At 46.3% G+C, this 14,919-nt stretch overlaps 1 protein-coding gene across 2 annotated transcripts in view; it reads right to left on the reverse strand.

Annotated features, from left to right (window-relative positions):
- LOC147666543 (splicing factor, suppressor of white-apricot homolog) overlaps nucleotides 1-14,919 on the reverse strand; it is a 590,263-nt gene that overhangs the window by 442,981 nt on the left and 132,363 nt on the right. For both annotated transcript variants that reach the window (XM_086948999.1, XM_086948998.1), the window contains exons 5-6: nucleotides 7,827-7,958; nucleotides 5,034-5,127 (exon numbers count right to left, since the gene is read on the reverse strand). In XM_086948999.1, the coding sequence (XP_086805125.1) occupies nucleotides 5,034-5,127; nucleotides 7,827-7,958 (226 nt within the window). The remainder of the gene's footprint in view (nucleotides 1-5,033; nucleotides 5,128-7,826; nucleotides 7,959-14,919) is intronic.

The following is a 14,919-nucleotide window of genomic DNA, read 5'->3' on the forward strand; positions in this document are numbered from 1 at the left end:
TAAAGCAGGGGATGTAGGTGGATAAACTGATGGAGCATGAAGCTTGCTCAAGGGACGCACTGACATTATTGCTTTGAGGAAAACCGTCTTCAGGGTCAGCAGACTTAAGGGACAGCTGTGTAGTGACTCAAAAGGATTACATATCATAAAGCAAAAGACCACACAAAGATTACAATGTAGCATCGGAAAAGGTTTAGAGGAGAACATGTGGACCAACGCTTTGAGAAAATACAACGGCGAATTTGAACAAGGGCATTTGTTCCAGCAAATGCAAAAAGCCAGAAAGGGCCGACAAGCAACCTTTAACAGTGCTTACTGCAAGACATAGATGGGCTAGAAACAAAACAGCAACACATCCAAAAATGTGGCTTCAAATGGAAATCGAGTACTACACCAAACCACAACCTATTTTGAGTGTCCTGTAACAATGGACTTAGTAGGAGGCCGCCAGGCTGACATCCACTACTCCAAGGAGGCAGATCAAATGCGTTCAAGTGTCGCACCTCACGCTCCACAGATGGAGATGGTAACTGCACAGGCCCGAGTGGAAGACCCGGCAATACTACTGCTACAAAAGATCATTCTGAAGTGGCAGCCTGATCCAAGGACAGCTGCTCAGGCCCAGAAGTTAACGATATCATACATTCCAGGCCCAATCCAGAGCCTCCAGGATGATCTGGTCCTGGTTGTTCATGATAGTCTTTAGAACTTGAGGCAGGAAAGGTAGTGGTGGGAAGGCATACAGGAGTCCCATACTGCATTCAAGGCAGAATAGCTCTCGGAGAGAAAGCCTTCATGGGAACTCCACATGCAAAAATGTTGACTCTGCACGTTCTAGGTGACAGCATAGGGATTGAGCTAGGGGTTTGTCCGCCCTGTCATCTAAATATCCCACCAGGTGAGGTGCTCTGATGATTCAGCCAAGCCAGGTGGGGTAGAGACACTTGGCCCAGTCCAAGAACCCACTGTGCCCCGTTTGTTGCTATACCATATGACAGTGGTGGTGTTGTAGGAACATGAATTAGTCTCCCCTTGATAGATGGAAGGAAGACTTTGTGAATTGCCTGCAACTTCAGCATGTTGATGAGAAAGTCCCTTCCATAAGGGACAAGAGTCACCAACTCTCCCATTAACCTCTCCACAACCCAGTAGCTTCATATTTGTCACCACTATGTGTGGGATAGAAAGGGAAGTCTGCCTCTGGTCTAATGGCAGTCGATAAGCAACCCCATATCTTTTACAGTCTTTTCAGAAACCTGGATTTATTTTGATTTATTTTATTTTGAAAGTTTTATATAGCGCGAACAAGATCTTTGCAGATATCAGAGCGCTTTACAATGCAGGGGATAACAACAAGAGAATGAAAAACAGGTCATTAAGGAGTAGAGTAGCAGTGAAACAACAATAAAGCAAATATTACAGATAAATATGTGCACAGATAGTCAGGTAAGCCAATAGTACAGGTAAAACACAGTCATAGGAATCGAACAGAATAATAAAAAAATCGGTGCAAATCGGTGGATATAATTCAAATGCCCCCACCATTCAAGGCCCTCTGACACTTTAGACCTCATTACAGAGTTCACATGTGCCATGACAGACTGTCAGAATGCAGGACGCCAAAAGTCCCAGAACACTCAGAGTCATCCTCACTAAGAACAAGGACCGAGGATGAAATATCAGGATCATAGCCCGAATGCCCTGGACTCATCGTTCCAGCAAGAAGGCTTGTTAGACCGGGCATCTTTTGGCGTTTTTCCTGTCTTTTTACTTTCTGACCTCCCAGTTTTGACTCTGTTTTTGCTGGTTTAGTGTCGCGGCACACTTTATCACCGCAGTTTAGTGTTAAAGTGCTCCTGTTGTAAATTCTTATTATGGATTGGTGTTTCCCGATTGGCACATTTGATTTACTTATAAGTCCCTAGTAAGGTGCACAGAGTTTGCCAGGGCCTGAAATCAAATGCTTCTAGTGGACCTGCAGCACTGATTGTGCCACCCACATTAGTTGCCCTGAAAGGGTATCTAAGACCTGCCACTGCAGGGTCTGTGCACAGTTTGCAACTGCTATGTCGACCTGGCAAATGCACCCACTTGCAAGGCCCTAATCTTCCCTTTTTCTTACATTTAAGTCACCTCTAAGGCAGGCCCAAGGTACCCCTGGGGAACAGGGTGCTGTGTATGTTAAAGGTAGGACATGTACTGATGTGTGTGGCATGTCCTGGTAGTGAATTACAGTACATTTAGTTTTTCACTATGTAAAGGCTATCTGTCATATAGGGTAGAATGGGAGTTGAACTTATAACACTTGTGAAGATAGCTTTTAAGCATATCTTCACATTGGGACAAGAAAGGCAATCAGAGTTCAGTAGGCTTGGACTCAGAATGCAAAGATGCATCTTTTAGTAAAGATGATTTTTATGTTCTGTGTTCGAAAATACCACTTTTACAAAGTAGGTATTTTCTTGCTTAGCCATTCTGTGTGCCTCTGCTGGATGTGTGGATTGACGGTCTGGCTTTGGAGTGACAGGGGCTGGGGATGTGTATTCTCTTCAGACAGCCACTGTCCTGCGTTGCCTGGATGAGTCAGGGGTGGGCTGAATAGACCTGGTCTGCATTTAGAGTAGTGGGAGATTTTCTTGCACCTGAAAGGCCTGGTCTGCCTTGAACAATGCTGTCTCCACCTCCTGCCAGGAAGCTGGGCCAGAGAGAACAGAACTCGTTTGGACTGAGCACAGACACTCTCTGTCTGAGAGAACAAAGGAATTTGGAGTATAAATATTGATGCACAGACCCCAGAACTCTAGTACTCAATGTCATCAAGGAACCTGCCAAGAACAAGAGGTGAAAGAGCTGCCAGGAGGAGTACTGCCCCTTGTCTGTGTTGGGTTGCCCTGGAGTTGCTGCTTCTGCCTTGGGCAGTGAAAGGACTGGACTGAACTTTCTTTACTTGTGCTGAATTTCTCCAAGGGCTTGAAGTAGAGCTTGCCTCATGTTTGAAGTCTCAGGGACTGCACAGACTTCATCAACCTCTGCGTACCGCTTCTGGAACCACTGTTTCAGTTGCTACAGAGAAGGGAAAAGCAACCGACTTCGTGTCCTCAAGGCACTGGTGGAATTTGCACCGCAACCCTGGTCTCACAGACGACGACCGCCGCTTGCACCGAACTACACACCAACTCGCTTCACTTCGCCGCCCTGGTCTCACCGACACAGCCGCTGCCTGCTGACTTCGACACTTGTGACCGCATTGTGACTGGCGGTACTGCTTGTAAGTTTCACTACACACTGCCTCATACCACACAGCAGTCTAGGCTGACCGACGTCAGCTCCAGCTAACCGGCTCTGCCGCCTGCACCGAAACCTGCCACCTCTGCATCGAGCACCGCCTTGCCTAGTACCCTTGGTCTCACCTTCGCTATCTGGACGATCATCACCGAGCCGCTGCCTTCACCGCATTGTGACGGCACCGTAACCTGTACCGCTTCCATTTTGCAATGCAACCGCGATGGTTGCCCCAACAGACTCCCACCAACGTATTGGCCTCAAAGAGAAAGGTACTGTTCACGAGTCTTTCGATGCTGTAGCTGGCCCGTAACAACACGGTTTTTAGCATCGCGGTAGCCCGGGAAGAGCTACGGACTCGGAAGAACTATGTTTTTGAGATATTTCTGCAATTTTAAGGCTATCTTGCAAAGTATATATTTTCAAGTACTGTATGCTGGATTCTTATCGTTTTGGTCTTGCTTTGGATATATAAAAATATTGGATATTTTTCTAAACTGTTGTGGTGTCCTTTTGTCGTTTTTCCACTGTATTACTGTTGGTTATGTGTAAATGCTTTACACACTGCCTCTGAGATAAGCATGACTGCTCGTGCCAAGCTACCAAGGGGGTGAGCTGGGTTTATTTTAGGAGCACAACTCCCTTACACAGAGGAGTCCCTACTTGGACAAATGCGCAAACGACCATTGCCAACTGGAAACCCCCATTTCCAACAAGGCTCAAAAACAAAAATGCACCAGGTGGCTCAGATGAAAGAGAGCCTGTGCAAATGAGCCAGGTGTGACTGACCTATTGATTGTGAGCTTCAAAGATATATGGAGTTTCGCCATCGCCTGGAGCTTGTCTACGACTGACAGTGGCAAGTCCACCTTCAGCAGCCAGTCGCCAAAGCAGGGGAATCAGGGGAGTAACACAGGCCCCCACATCCCCCTGGGGGGGGGGGGGGGGGGGGGGGGGGCAAGCTGCAATGGGCCCCTTGAGGCAGTACTCAGGCCTGAGCATCCGGATTCAATCCGGAGCGGGGCCCCTCCGTGTGCATTGCAGGGGGACCCCTTAAATTTTGTTACGCCACTGAGGGGAACTGGGAATCCAACCTCCGTCCATTACCACCCCCTTTTGTACCCCATACATAATAGAGCCCCAGAGGTAAACAGACTATGCGCTCCAAATGCCATTTAACAGACAGCCCCATACAAAGGGAAATAATAAGGTAACACAGAGTGTGTAGTTTACACGACCACAAATGAAAAAGCGCGAGAAACGTGCTGGGTGTTGTAAACAAGCTGTGCACGCCATGAAACATGCAAAGAGGTCAGCCCCCAAGTGCCCCCAGATGAGTCGGTGCACCTCAGAAAACACCCGGCTCCGTCCAAAGAGCTGCTTCTGAGGATCACAATCTGGAGTATTTTGCATACAAATAATGAAATGACGGATATAGGTCTGCTCGAAGCACAAACGATGCAATGCAAGACCTAGCAACTGAAACGGTTACTAGGCGAGACAACATTCAAGCTCTACGTTTCATCACTCATTTCCAGTAAACATATGTCTAGGAAGGAGCAACTGGAAAAAGACATAAAAATATAAATGAAAAAAAACATTTCAATGCAAATACTGCACTTTAGAATTCCAATTTCTCTCAAGACTGAGGTTTTTTTACTGCATGGATTTAAAAGCGAATATAAAAAAAAGTCATTTATAAGTGAACTTTTGAACCGCTGAGCTCTAAAAGAATTGAAAAGCTGCAATACCTGAGCAATGCTGCCGCCTTCTTTTTGCAAAAAGAACTGTTTCTTAAATTCATAATACGGATTGTACTCATGCCATGGCTGGAGAAAGTCAAACCTACAGAGAGAAGAGACAGAAAGCGTGCAGACCTCTTATTATTCGCCAGTTCACTCGAGAAAGGCAGTGCTGCGGCTAGCGAGGCGCTATAGCGGCTCCCGTGCTGCACGGGTCCGAGAGACTAAGGGGGCCAATGGACCCCGCCAAGCACGCCTGCTTGAAGCCCTCCAGAGCTTCAGCGCCCAGAAGCCCACCAAGACCGAATGCTCATCTTTAGCTCAAGTCACTCTTTAGCAAATATAAAGGCAGTTCCAGATGTTGCATCCATCCCACAATCCCCCGCTTCTGATCAGACAACTGGCGTCTCTTGAAGGCCGGGGCATGAGCGGGTTCAGGGTCAGGACACTGACCCCACGGCGCCCTCCGAGCCCTGCGCTCTCTGGGCCGTCCTCCGTTGCCAAAGCGCCACGACGCAGCTAGAAGCTTAGACTGCTTCAAGACCGATCTCTCTCTCACACAGGACATGACGTGATTAACAGCTTTACTCTGCCCAGAGACAGCGCTCTCTCTCTCACAGTACATCACGTGACGGACAGCTGGACTCTAGACCGCCAGAGACAGCTCTCTCTCACTCACAGTACATCACGTGACGGACAGCTGGACTCTAGACCGCCAGAGACAGCTCTCTCTCTCTCTCTCTCTCTCTCTCTCTCACAGCACATGACGTGATGGACAGCTGTACCTTAGACTGCGCTAGACACAGCTCTCGCACACGCAGTACATCACGTGGAGTACAGATGGACTCTACACCGCCAGAGACAGCTCTCTCTCACAGTCAGTACATCACGTGACGGACAGCTGGACTCTAGACCGCCAGAGACAGCTCTCTCTCACAGCACATGACGTGATGGACAGCTGTACTTTAGACTGCGCTAGACACAGCTCTCGCACACGCAGTACATCACGTGGAGGTCAGCTGGACTCTAGACCGCCAGAGACAGCTCTCTCTCACTCACAGTACATCACGTGGAGGTCAGCTGGACTCTAGACCGCCAGAGACAGCTCTCTCTCACTCACAGTACATCACGTGACGGACAGCTGGACTCTAGACCGCCAGAGACAGCTCTCTCTCACTCACAGTACATCACGTGACGGACAGCTGGACTCTAGACCGCCAGAGACAGCTCTCTCTCACTCACAGTACATCACGTGACGGACAGCTGGACTCTAGACCGCCAGAGACAGCTCTCTCTCACTCACAGTACATCACGTGGCGGACAGCTGGACTTTAGACCGCCAGAGACAGCTCTCTCTCACTCACAGTACATCACGTGACGGACAGCTGGACTCTAGACCGCCAGAGACAGCTCTCTCTCACTCACAGTACATCACGTGACGGACAGCTGGACTCTAGACCGCCAGAGACAGCTCTCTCTCTCTCTCTCTCTCTCTCTCTCACAGCACATGACGTGATGGACAGCTGTACCTTAGACTGCGCTAGACACAGCTCTCGCACACGCAGTACATCACGTGGAGTACAGATGGACTCTACACCGCCAGAGACAGCTCTCTCTCACTCACAGTCAGTACATCACGTGACGGACAGCTGGACTCTAGACCGCCAGAGACAGCTCTCTCTCACAGCACATGACGTGATGGACAGCTGTACTTTAGACTGCGCTAGACACAGCTCTCGCACACGCAGTACATCACGTGACGGACAGATGGACTCTAGACCGCCAGAGACAGCTCTCTCTCACAGTCAGTACATCACGTGACGGACAGCTGGACTCTAGACCGCCAGAGACAGCTCTCTCTCTCTCACAGCACATGACGTGATGGACAGCTGTACTTTAGACTGCGCTAGACACAGCTCTCGCACACGCAGTACATCACGTGACGGTCAGATGGACTCTAGACCGCCAGAGACAGCTCTCTCTCACTCACAGTACATCACGTGGCGGACAGCTGGACTCTAGACCGCCAGAGACAGCTCTCTCTCACTCACAGTACATCACGTGACGGACAGCTGGACTCTAGACCGCCAGAGACAGCTCTCTCTCACTCACAGTACATCACGTGACGGACAGCTGGACTCTAGACCGCCAGAGACCGCTCTCTCTCACATGACATGACATGACATGACATGACGGACAGCTGGACTCTAGACTGCGCCAGAGACAGCTCTCTCTCTCAGTACATCACGTCACGGACAACTGGACTGTAGACCGCCAGAGACAGCTCTCTCTCTCTCACAGTACATCACGTGACGGACAGCTGGACTCTAGACCGCCAGAGACCGCTCTCTCTCACTCACATGACATGACATGACGGACAGCTGGACTCTAGACTGCGCCAGAGACAGCTCTCTCTCTCAGTACATCACGTCACGGACAACTGGACTCTAGACCGCCAGAGACAACCCTCTCTCTCACAGTACTCGAGACTGCGCCAGAGACAGCTCTCACACAGTGTATCACTTGACGATAGCTGTACCTTTCACTGGGCCAGGCAGCTCTCTCACAGTAAATCACGTGACAGATAGCTGTACTCTAGCCTGCGCCAGAGACAGCTCTTTCACGCACACAGTACATCATGTGATGGATCAAGAGACAGCTACCCCCTCACCTGGCACGGATGTTGGTCTCAAACCTGATCCCATTGCGAGACACATACACCCACACACACACACACACACACACACACACACACACACACACACACACACACGACGGAACAAGAGACAGCCTCCCCCTCACCTGGGGTCATTCTTGGCACGGACACTGGTCTCAAACTTGATCCCGTTGCGAGAGACGTACTGCGCCAGCTTGTCGATCACAGGCTGAATGTCAGGAGGAGGGGGAATGATGGCGACCACCGGGGCCAAGGTGCTGCAGAGGAAGAGAGACAAAGTGCACGTTTAAAGAGACACCAGCAAACTTACTTCGTGTGATCAAAGGTAGAAACAGCACCGACGCAGCCTCCCCCAGAACTGACCACCCCAGCAGGCTGAGTGAGCACAGCTCGAAACACCTGGGAAGCGAAAGCCTCCACAGAGCACAGACATCCACCTCATCTGTAGAATGGCAGTATGAAGCTTAAAACAAACAATGGCAAAGCCAATAGGTCTCGCCCATACAAGAGCTATTGGCTTTGGCAATGTGGTTTTGCCACGTTTTACACCACTGTGGCTGCTGGTCAGCATGGTTAAAAGTTAGTGGTGTGGAGTGTCCTGGAGTGGAGGGAGGGGTGGATTTGGGGAGGGGTGGATTTTATAGGAGTAGTGTCTCAAACTGGATTTGTTAGAGTAGAGTATCATAGAGTGGGGTAGGGGTTAGAGAGTTGTAAAGTTGGGTAGACTGGAGTAGAGTTCTGTGGTTCAGTGGCAGAGAGTGTCAGAGTGAAGTGTAATAGAGTAGAATGGACTGTAGTGGGATGGAGTGGAGTGAGATGGACTGCACTGCGGTGAGGTGGATTAGATTGGGGTGGATTAGATTGGGGTGGATTGGATTGGGGTGGATTGGATTGGGGTGGATTGGATTGGGGTGGATTGGATTAGGGTAGGGTGGGGTGGGGTGGATTGGGATGACATGGATTGGATTGGGGCAGATGGTTTTGGATTGCAGTGGGGCCAAATGGAGGGAGGCAGACTGTTTCTATTTGGATTGGAGTGGGGCAGATTGGACTGGAGTTGGACAGATTGGAGTGGGGTGGACTGTGGTGTATTGAGTGGGGTCGATTGGATTGGGGTGAGGTGAACTGGGGAGGGGTGGATTGTGGTGGTTTACAGTGGAGTGAATTAAGATACATTGGGTGGACTGGAGTGAGGTGGACAGACAGGAGTGGGGCCAATTGTTTTTGATTGAGCGGGCAGATTGTTTTGGACTAAGCAGGGCCGATAGTTTTGAACTAAGCAGGGCAGATTGTTTTGGACTAAGCAGGGCAGATAGTTTTGGGCTGGGACAGAGTGGGTGGGTTAAGAGGACTGGGATGTGATGGGGTGAATTGGACTGAGTGGCGTGGATTGGATTAGTCTGGGGTGGATTTGATTGAGGGGGTGGATTGGCATGGATATTGGGTGAATTGCGGGGTACTGCACGATTAGGTGTTAAAGCATCATTTCAGAAATTACACATAAGAAAGAAACAACGTTGCTTTCCATTAACAATCCTCATCTTTTGAGAACAGCGCCCATAATCAAAAACAAAAGAAAACAGGAGTGCAAAGTTAGAAAAAAAGACTCGGCAAAACAAAAGAAACTTAACTGCAGAAAGAAAATCTCAGCAATTTTGTTTGTCCAGCTGGGCACGATTTTGCCAGCCACATGCCTTCTGTTTGCAAGTCACTACAAGTTAAAGAAAGAAAATAGTACCTCAATAACATCGGGAGAAGCGGACCAGTGCCGATTACGTTGAATCAATCAGTGCTTGGTCCCTGCTCCACAGAGACAACACAAGCCAACAAGTGGTAAGTAATGGGCGGGCTCCAAGCCCTTTTCTGTATACAAAAGTGCCTTGCAAACGAGACACATGCGGTAGTGCATGCTCACGCAGGCTGCACTCTAAAAAGACAACACAAATCAGGCTTTGTTGTAGTTGGGGGTTAGCAGTGAAACGAGGTCAACAGGTTTCATTTGGTCAACTGTGAAACCTGCACATACATGACACTAAGCACTGTGTAGCATTGGTGGCCCCTGCCCCGGGTGGGGGGGGGGGGGGGGGGGGGGGGGGGGAGGGGGGACTGCTGCAGCCCCGGGGACAGTGCGAAGGAATCCCCGACTTCTGTAACCATTTCTATCACAGCACGCAACTTTTGTGGCATCACCCACATACCGCTGGTAACAGACCAAAAGTGATTACCTGATGGGGCAAGAGGAACCAGCGAGAGTGTGCCCACTCAAAATATGCACAATTAATAAATTGAGGAAAGGAAACCCAAGAATTCCACTATCTGCAAAAAGATAAATTTATTTAAATGGTATGGTGGGCACTATCTCTTAGATAATCTGCAAGATAGACAGAACACCCATAGTGCCCTGGCAAGGGGTCGGGACCGAGCTTTCCTCAAGAACAGAGGAGACAATGTGTCCCTAAAGACCAGATTCTAAACAGCACTTCAAAACATAGTGAATTATAAAGACTGACTCATTTACGAGGTTTGCCGAAGCACTCTGACTGATAATCTATGCGATCCATTACCACCACATTTCCTCCCTTGTCCGCCTCTCGTATAGTGATTGTGTTGTCATTCATAAGTGTACTTAGTGCTGTTCTTTCCCCATTAGTGAGATTATCCTTATATTTGAACATTCTGCTCTTGCGTAGACGGTTCAAGTTGTCAAGATCCTCTGATACACGTCTATAGAAGTTGTCTATCGCATTGCCACCAGGTAGTGTGGGAATCCATTTCGATTTGGATTTGAGCCCACTGACAATACTATAGTCAGATTCTATATTCAATTCTGTTAGAAGTGTATCCATATCCAGAGGAGAATCTTCCATATCGGTCAATGATAACAGAAGGTGAGTTGCATGCACATCATTTATTGTTAAGGATTCAGTGGTACTTGGTACAGGTATATTACTAGTAGTCCCTCTATCCCTTTTCTCCAGACCAAAGAAATGTTTTTTTAGTTTCAAGTTCCTCACAAATTTAAACAAATCGATTTTTAACTTACATACATCACCAATTGCATATGGGTTAAAACTTAAACCTTTACTGAGGAGGGAAACCATGTCTGGAGTGAGATGTAGTTTGGACAGATTAATCACCTGTACTTCTCTAGTCTCAGTACCCTCTAATTCCTGTTGGCCCCTGATCTCAATTTTCTTCTGTAGTCTTCTGTGTTGCCGTCCCCTGCCCCTCCGGGTTTTGGATCTGGCTGGTTTCTTACTGTAGGGAATCTGTTGCCCTTCCTGATCCGTAAAACTTCTTGAAAAAAGGGAGGCATTCCTTGTCTATCCTGATTATCTGATTCTCCCCCTACAGTATTTACAGAGTTGAGAGAAGTGTTACTGGATGACAGGGAGGCAGGTTCTGAACCTGGTGTTCTTTTATTAGTATTCTTGGAAATATTAGGGATCAGGGAATCGTATTTTTTATCAAAAGTAAAGATTCGCCCATGGGTATAGTCCAACTCGTCCCTTCTAAGCTGCCTGGCTTTTCTATTTTTAATGTCAGCTTGATGTTTTAATAAAATTTCATCCAGGACAGTGTAGTTTTTAACAGTGGATTCAGGTCTGTTGAGATCCTTAATTTCTTGTTCTATGGTGGCTATTTCTGCCTGTAATTTTGTCACCTTGCGCTCTGCGCTTACGATAAGTATTTCCATTAAAGTAATAGAGTTGTTAGAGAGAGATTCCTCCCATTTGACCATTAGGTCGGCATCTAGGTCATCGTAGGTGGGAAAAATTTGGCCTCTCAGACCTCTGGGGACACGTTTGAGCCTCAAGTACTGTTTTAATGTGGCCCCATCCCACCATTTGGAATTTTCTAGCTTTTTTAAACGTTCTAGTTTTATGAATTTGTCTCGAAGACCCTCAATGCGAGGGGGGTTGGTGCTGGTGGAAGCAGTTTGAGTGGACATACCTTTAGCTAGGTTCTCAAACAACTCTTCTGCCATTTTGGTACGATCCATTTCGGAATATGTCTGCTGTGTCTAGCAATGGTATACTAGTGATTTATTGATAGGTAAAAGAATGCGTGGCGGCTACCCTAGACTGCAATTAAACTGACAAAGAGAAGGTTTTTTGCACAGTAACTGGGTGCACTGCCTGTTCATGCGCATATGGTACAGGGTGGTGTAAATTATTTAGGTGCTATTCGGCGAGTGGACAAACCTAAACCACTCATGTGAGTAAAAATACTGCTAACAATTACGAGGTTTGCCGAAGCACTCTGGTAAGTAATTATGATTGTACAGTTACAATATAACAACACATTATAGAACAGCAAAATGACAGAAGTGACCAAAGTTCCACAAGAAGAGTAAATCTTGGATTCTTTTAATGGAGATTACAGCCAGCCCCGGGTGACCGTATTGATCAAATGCATGTAAATATTGATCAATCGTAAAAGAAGTTGTTATAAACAATATCATAGATATATTGTTATATGCAAAATTAAGATGTCGAGTTGTGAGCATAAAGACACCACATGTTAGTATGTGGTGTGCTGATTCGATATCTATTTTAATTATAGGGAATTCCAGTTATCTTCATTCCTCCGGGTGCAAAGTGAGCATTCAAATTCTACTATCGTATGTCATACTATAGTGCACACCGTGATTCAAGACACATAATCCATATGAGTGGATGACCCATTCATACTGTGACTTCATATTGTGGTACATTACATCCATCATCATGATAACTGTTTCCGTATTTTCTTCGTACAATTCTTTACATGGGAGACATAGACCAACAGCAGGAAAGATATTCTTATTATACAGATTTCCACATCAACATTTTTGCAGTATATTTGATTTAATACAGAGCATGTACTACGTTTTGTTGTCTGTCTTAATTTCCTAAAAAGTATTGCATCTCCTGGTCGTAATTTAACCCCAACTCTACAGATTTCAAACGCATAATCCAGGTTGCTTCGATGCGTCTTAATTTTAATTCGCGATTGCCACCTCTGAGTGCCAAAGGAACCGTTTCTATACCAAAAAATTGCACATTTTTGCTTATCTGGCCTTGTTGGCAGGAGGCTATGTGTAGGGCCACAGGGTATTTAGGGTCACAGTTGACAATTGCTCTTATGTGTTCCATCATTCTTTCTTTCAATGATCTTATTGTGCTCCCCACATATCGCTTACCACATTCACATTCAATAATATAGATGACAAATTTGGTCGTGCAGTTGATGTTACTTTTGATATTGTAGCAAATCCCATCAGGGCCCTTGAAACTTGTTGTCCCATGTTTGGCCCATTTGCACATACTGCAGAACCCGCATTTGTGGAAACCCAAACCCCGTTGTGTTAACCAATCTGCATTTCTCATATCTCGGGGAACAGTGGGACTTAATTTATTTCGTAATGTGTTTCCTCTTCTGAAGGAAATCTGTGGTCGTTCTGTAATGAAGCTTGTCAAAGCTCTTTCGGATTTTAGTATATTCCAGTGTTTAGTCAAACTTTTTCGTAGGTCAGAATGGAGTGAGTTGAAATCCGTCACCATTCTGATCTGTTCTCTATCGTCAGACTTTTGTTGTTGTCTAGTGACTAGTGTGTCTGTTCTCTTCACTTTCTTTATTCTTTGTTCGGCTTTTACAATCGAATTATTTGCATAGCCCCTGGTTTGAAATCTTTCTTTCATGTTGGTAATACATCTCCCGAATTCATCATCCTCACTACAATTTCTTCTTGCCCTAATAAATTCACCAAATGGTATGGCGTTGATCTGGTGTAGGGGGTGAGAGCTAGAAGCATGCAAAATTGCATTGCATGCCGTTGACTTCCTGAACAGTCTACTGTGCAAGCAATTAGATGAGATGTAGAATTCTATATCTAGGAATTCTATAGATGTCTTGCTCCATTTCATTGTGAAGCTGATTTTCCACAAGTTGTCATTGAGATATTGAAAGAAACTCTGTAATTGCTCTTCTGAGCCTGACCAAATGAGGATGCAATCATCAATATATCGACCCCAAAAAATTATGGAGTCGATATATTGGCTGCCCCTATCGCCCCAAATCAGATCTGCTTCTAGTGCACCCATGAATAGGTTCGCAAACGAGGGTGATATTTTTGAGCCCATGGCCACACCTTGTTTTTGCCGGTACCAGTGTTTTTCACACATGAAGTAGTTATTTCTGAGAATTAGTTCTATCATTGTAGCTAACATTTCAGTGTGTTTCCATAGAGTGGCATGTCTGTTGCCAAGAAATTTGTTAATAGCCTTCATACCTAGGTCTGTGTCTATACTGGTATAAAGGGATACCACATCCATTGTTACTAGAATAAAGTCCTCTTGCCATTCCATATCTGCTAGAGTGCTGAGAATATGCTTAGAGTCCTGAATATAGGAGGGCAAATTTTTGACTATTGGGCCAAGAAAAAGGTCCGCATATTCTGCTATTCTTTCTGTGGGGCCACCTATGCCGGAAACAATCGGCCTCCCTGGTGGAAAAGGTAGGTTCTTGTGGATCTTGGGCAAGGTGTATAACCATGGGTATGTTGGTCTAAATATTTTTAAGTACAGGTATTCTTCCTCGTTTATTAACCCTGATTGTTTCCAATTTAACAAGTGAGAGTTAATTTTTATTGTCAAAGGCCCAATGGGGTTATATGTGAGGCGTTCATAGCACAGTTCATCTTGTAATTGTTGACTCATTTCTGACTGATAATCTATGCGATCCATTACCACCACATTTCCTCCCTTGTCCGCCTCTCGTATAGTGATTGTGTTGTCATTCATAAGTGTACTTAGTGCTGTTCTTTCCCCATTAGTGAGATTATCCTTATATTTGAACATTCTGCTCTTGCGTAGACGGTTCAAGTTGTCAAGATCCTCTGATACACGTCTATAGAAGTTGTCTATCGCATTGCCACCAGGTAGTGTGGGAATCCATTTCGATTTGGATTTGAGCCCACTGACAATACTATAGTCAGATTCTATATTCAATTCTGTTAGAAGTGTATCCATATCCAGAGGAGAATCTTCCATATCGGTCAATGATAACAGAAGGTGAGTTGCATGCACATCATTTATTGTTAAGGATTCAGTGGTACTTGGTACAGGTATATTACTAGTAGTCCCTCTATCCCTTTTCTCCAGACCAAAGAAATGTTTTTTTAGTTTCAAGTTCCTCACAAATTTAAACAAATCGATTTTTAACTTACATACATCA

Source organism: Lissotriton vulgaris, unplaced genomic scaffold (genome assembly GCF_964263255.1).
Source record: "Lissotriton vulgaris unplaced genomic scaffold, aLisVul1.2 SCAFFOLD_966, whole genome shotgun sequence".
NCBI classification, from domain to species: domain Eukaryota; kingdom Metazoa; phylum Chordata; class Amphibia; order Caudata; family Salamandridae; genus Lissotriton; species Lissotriton vulgaris.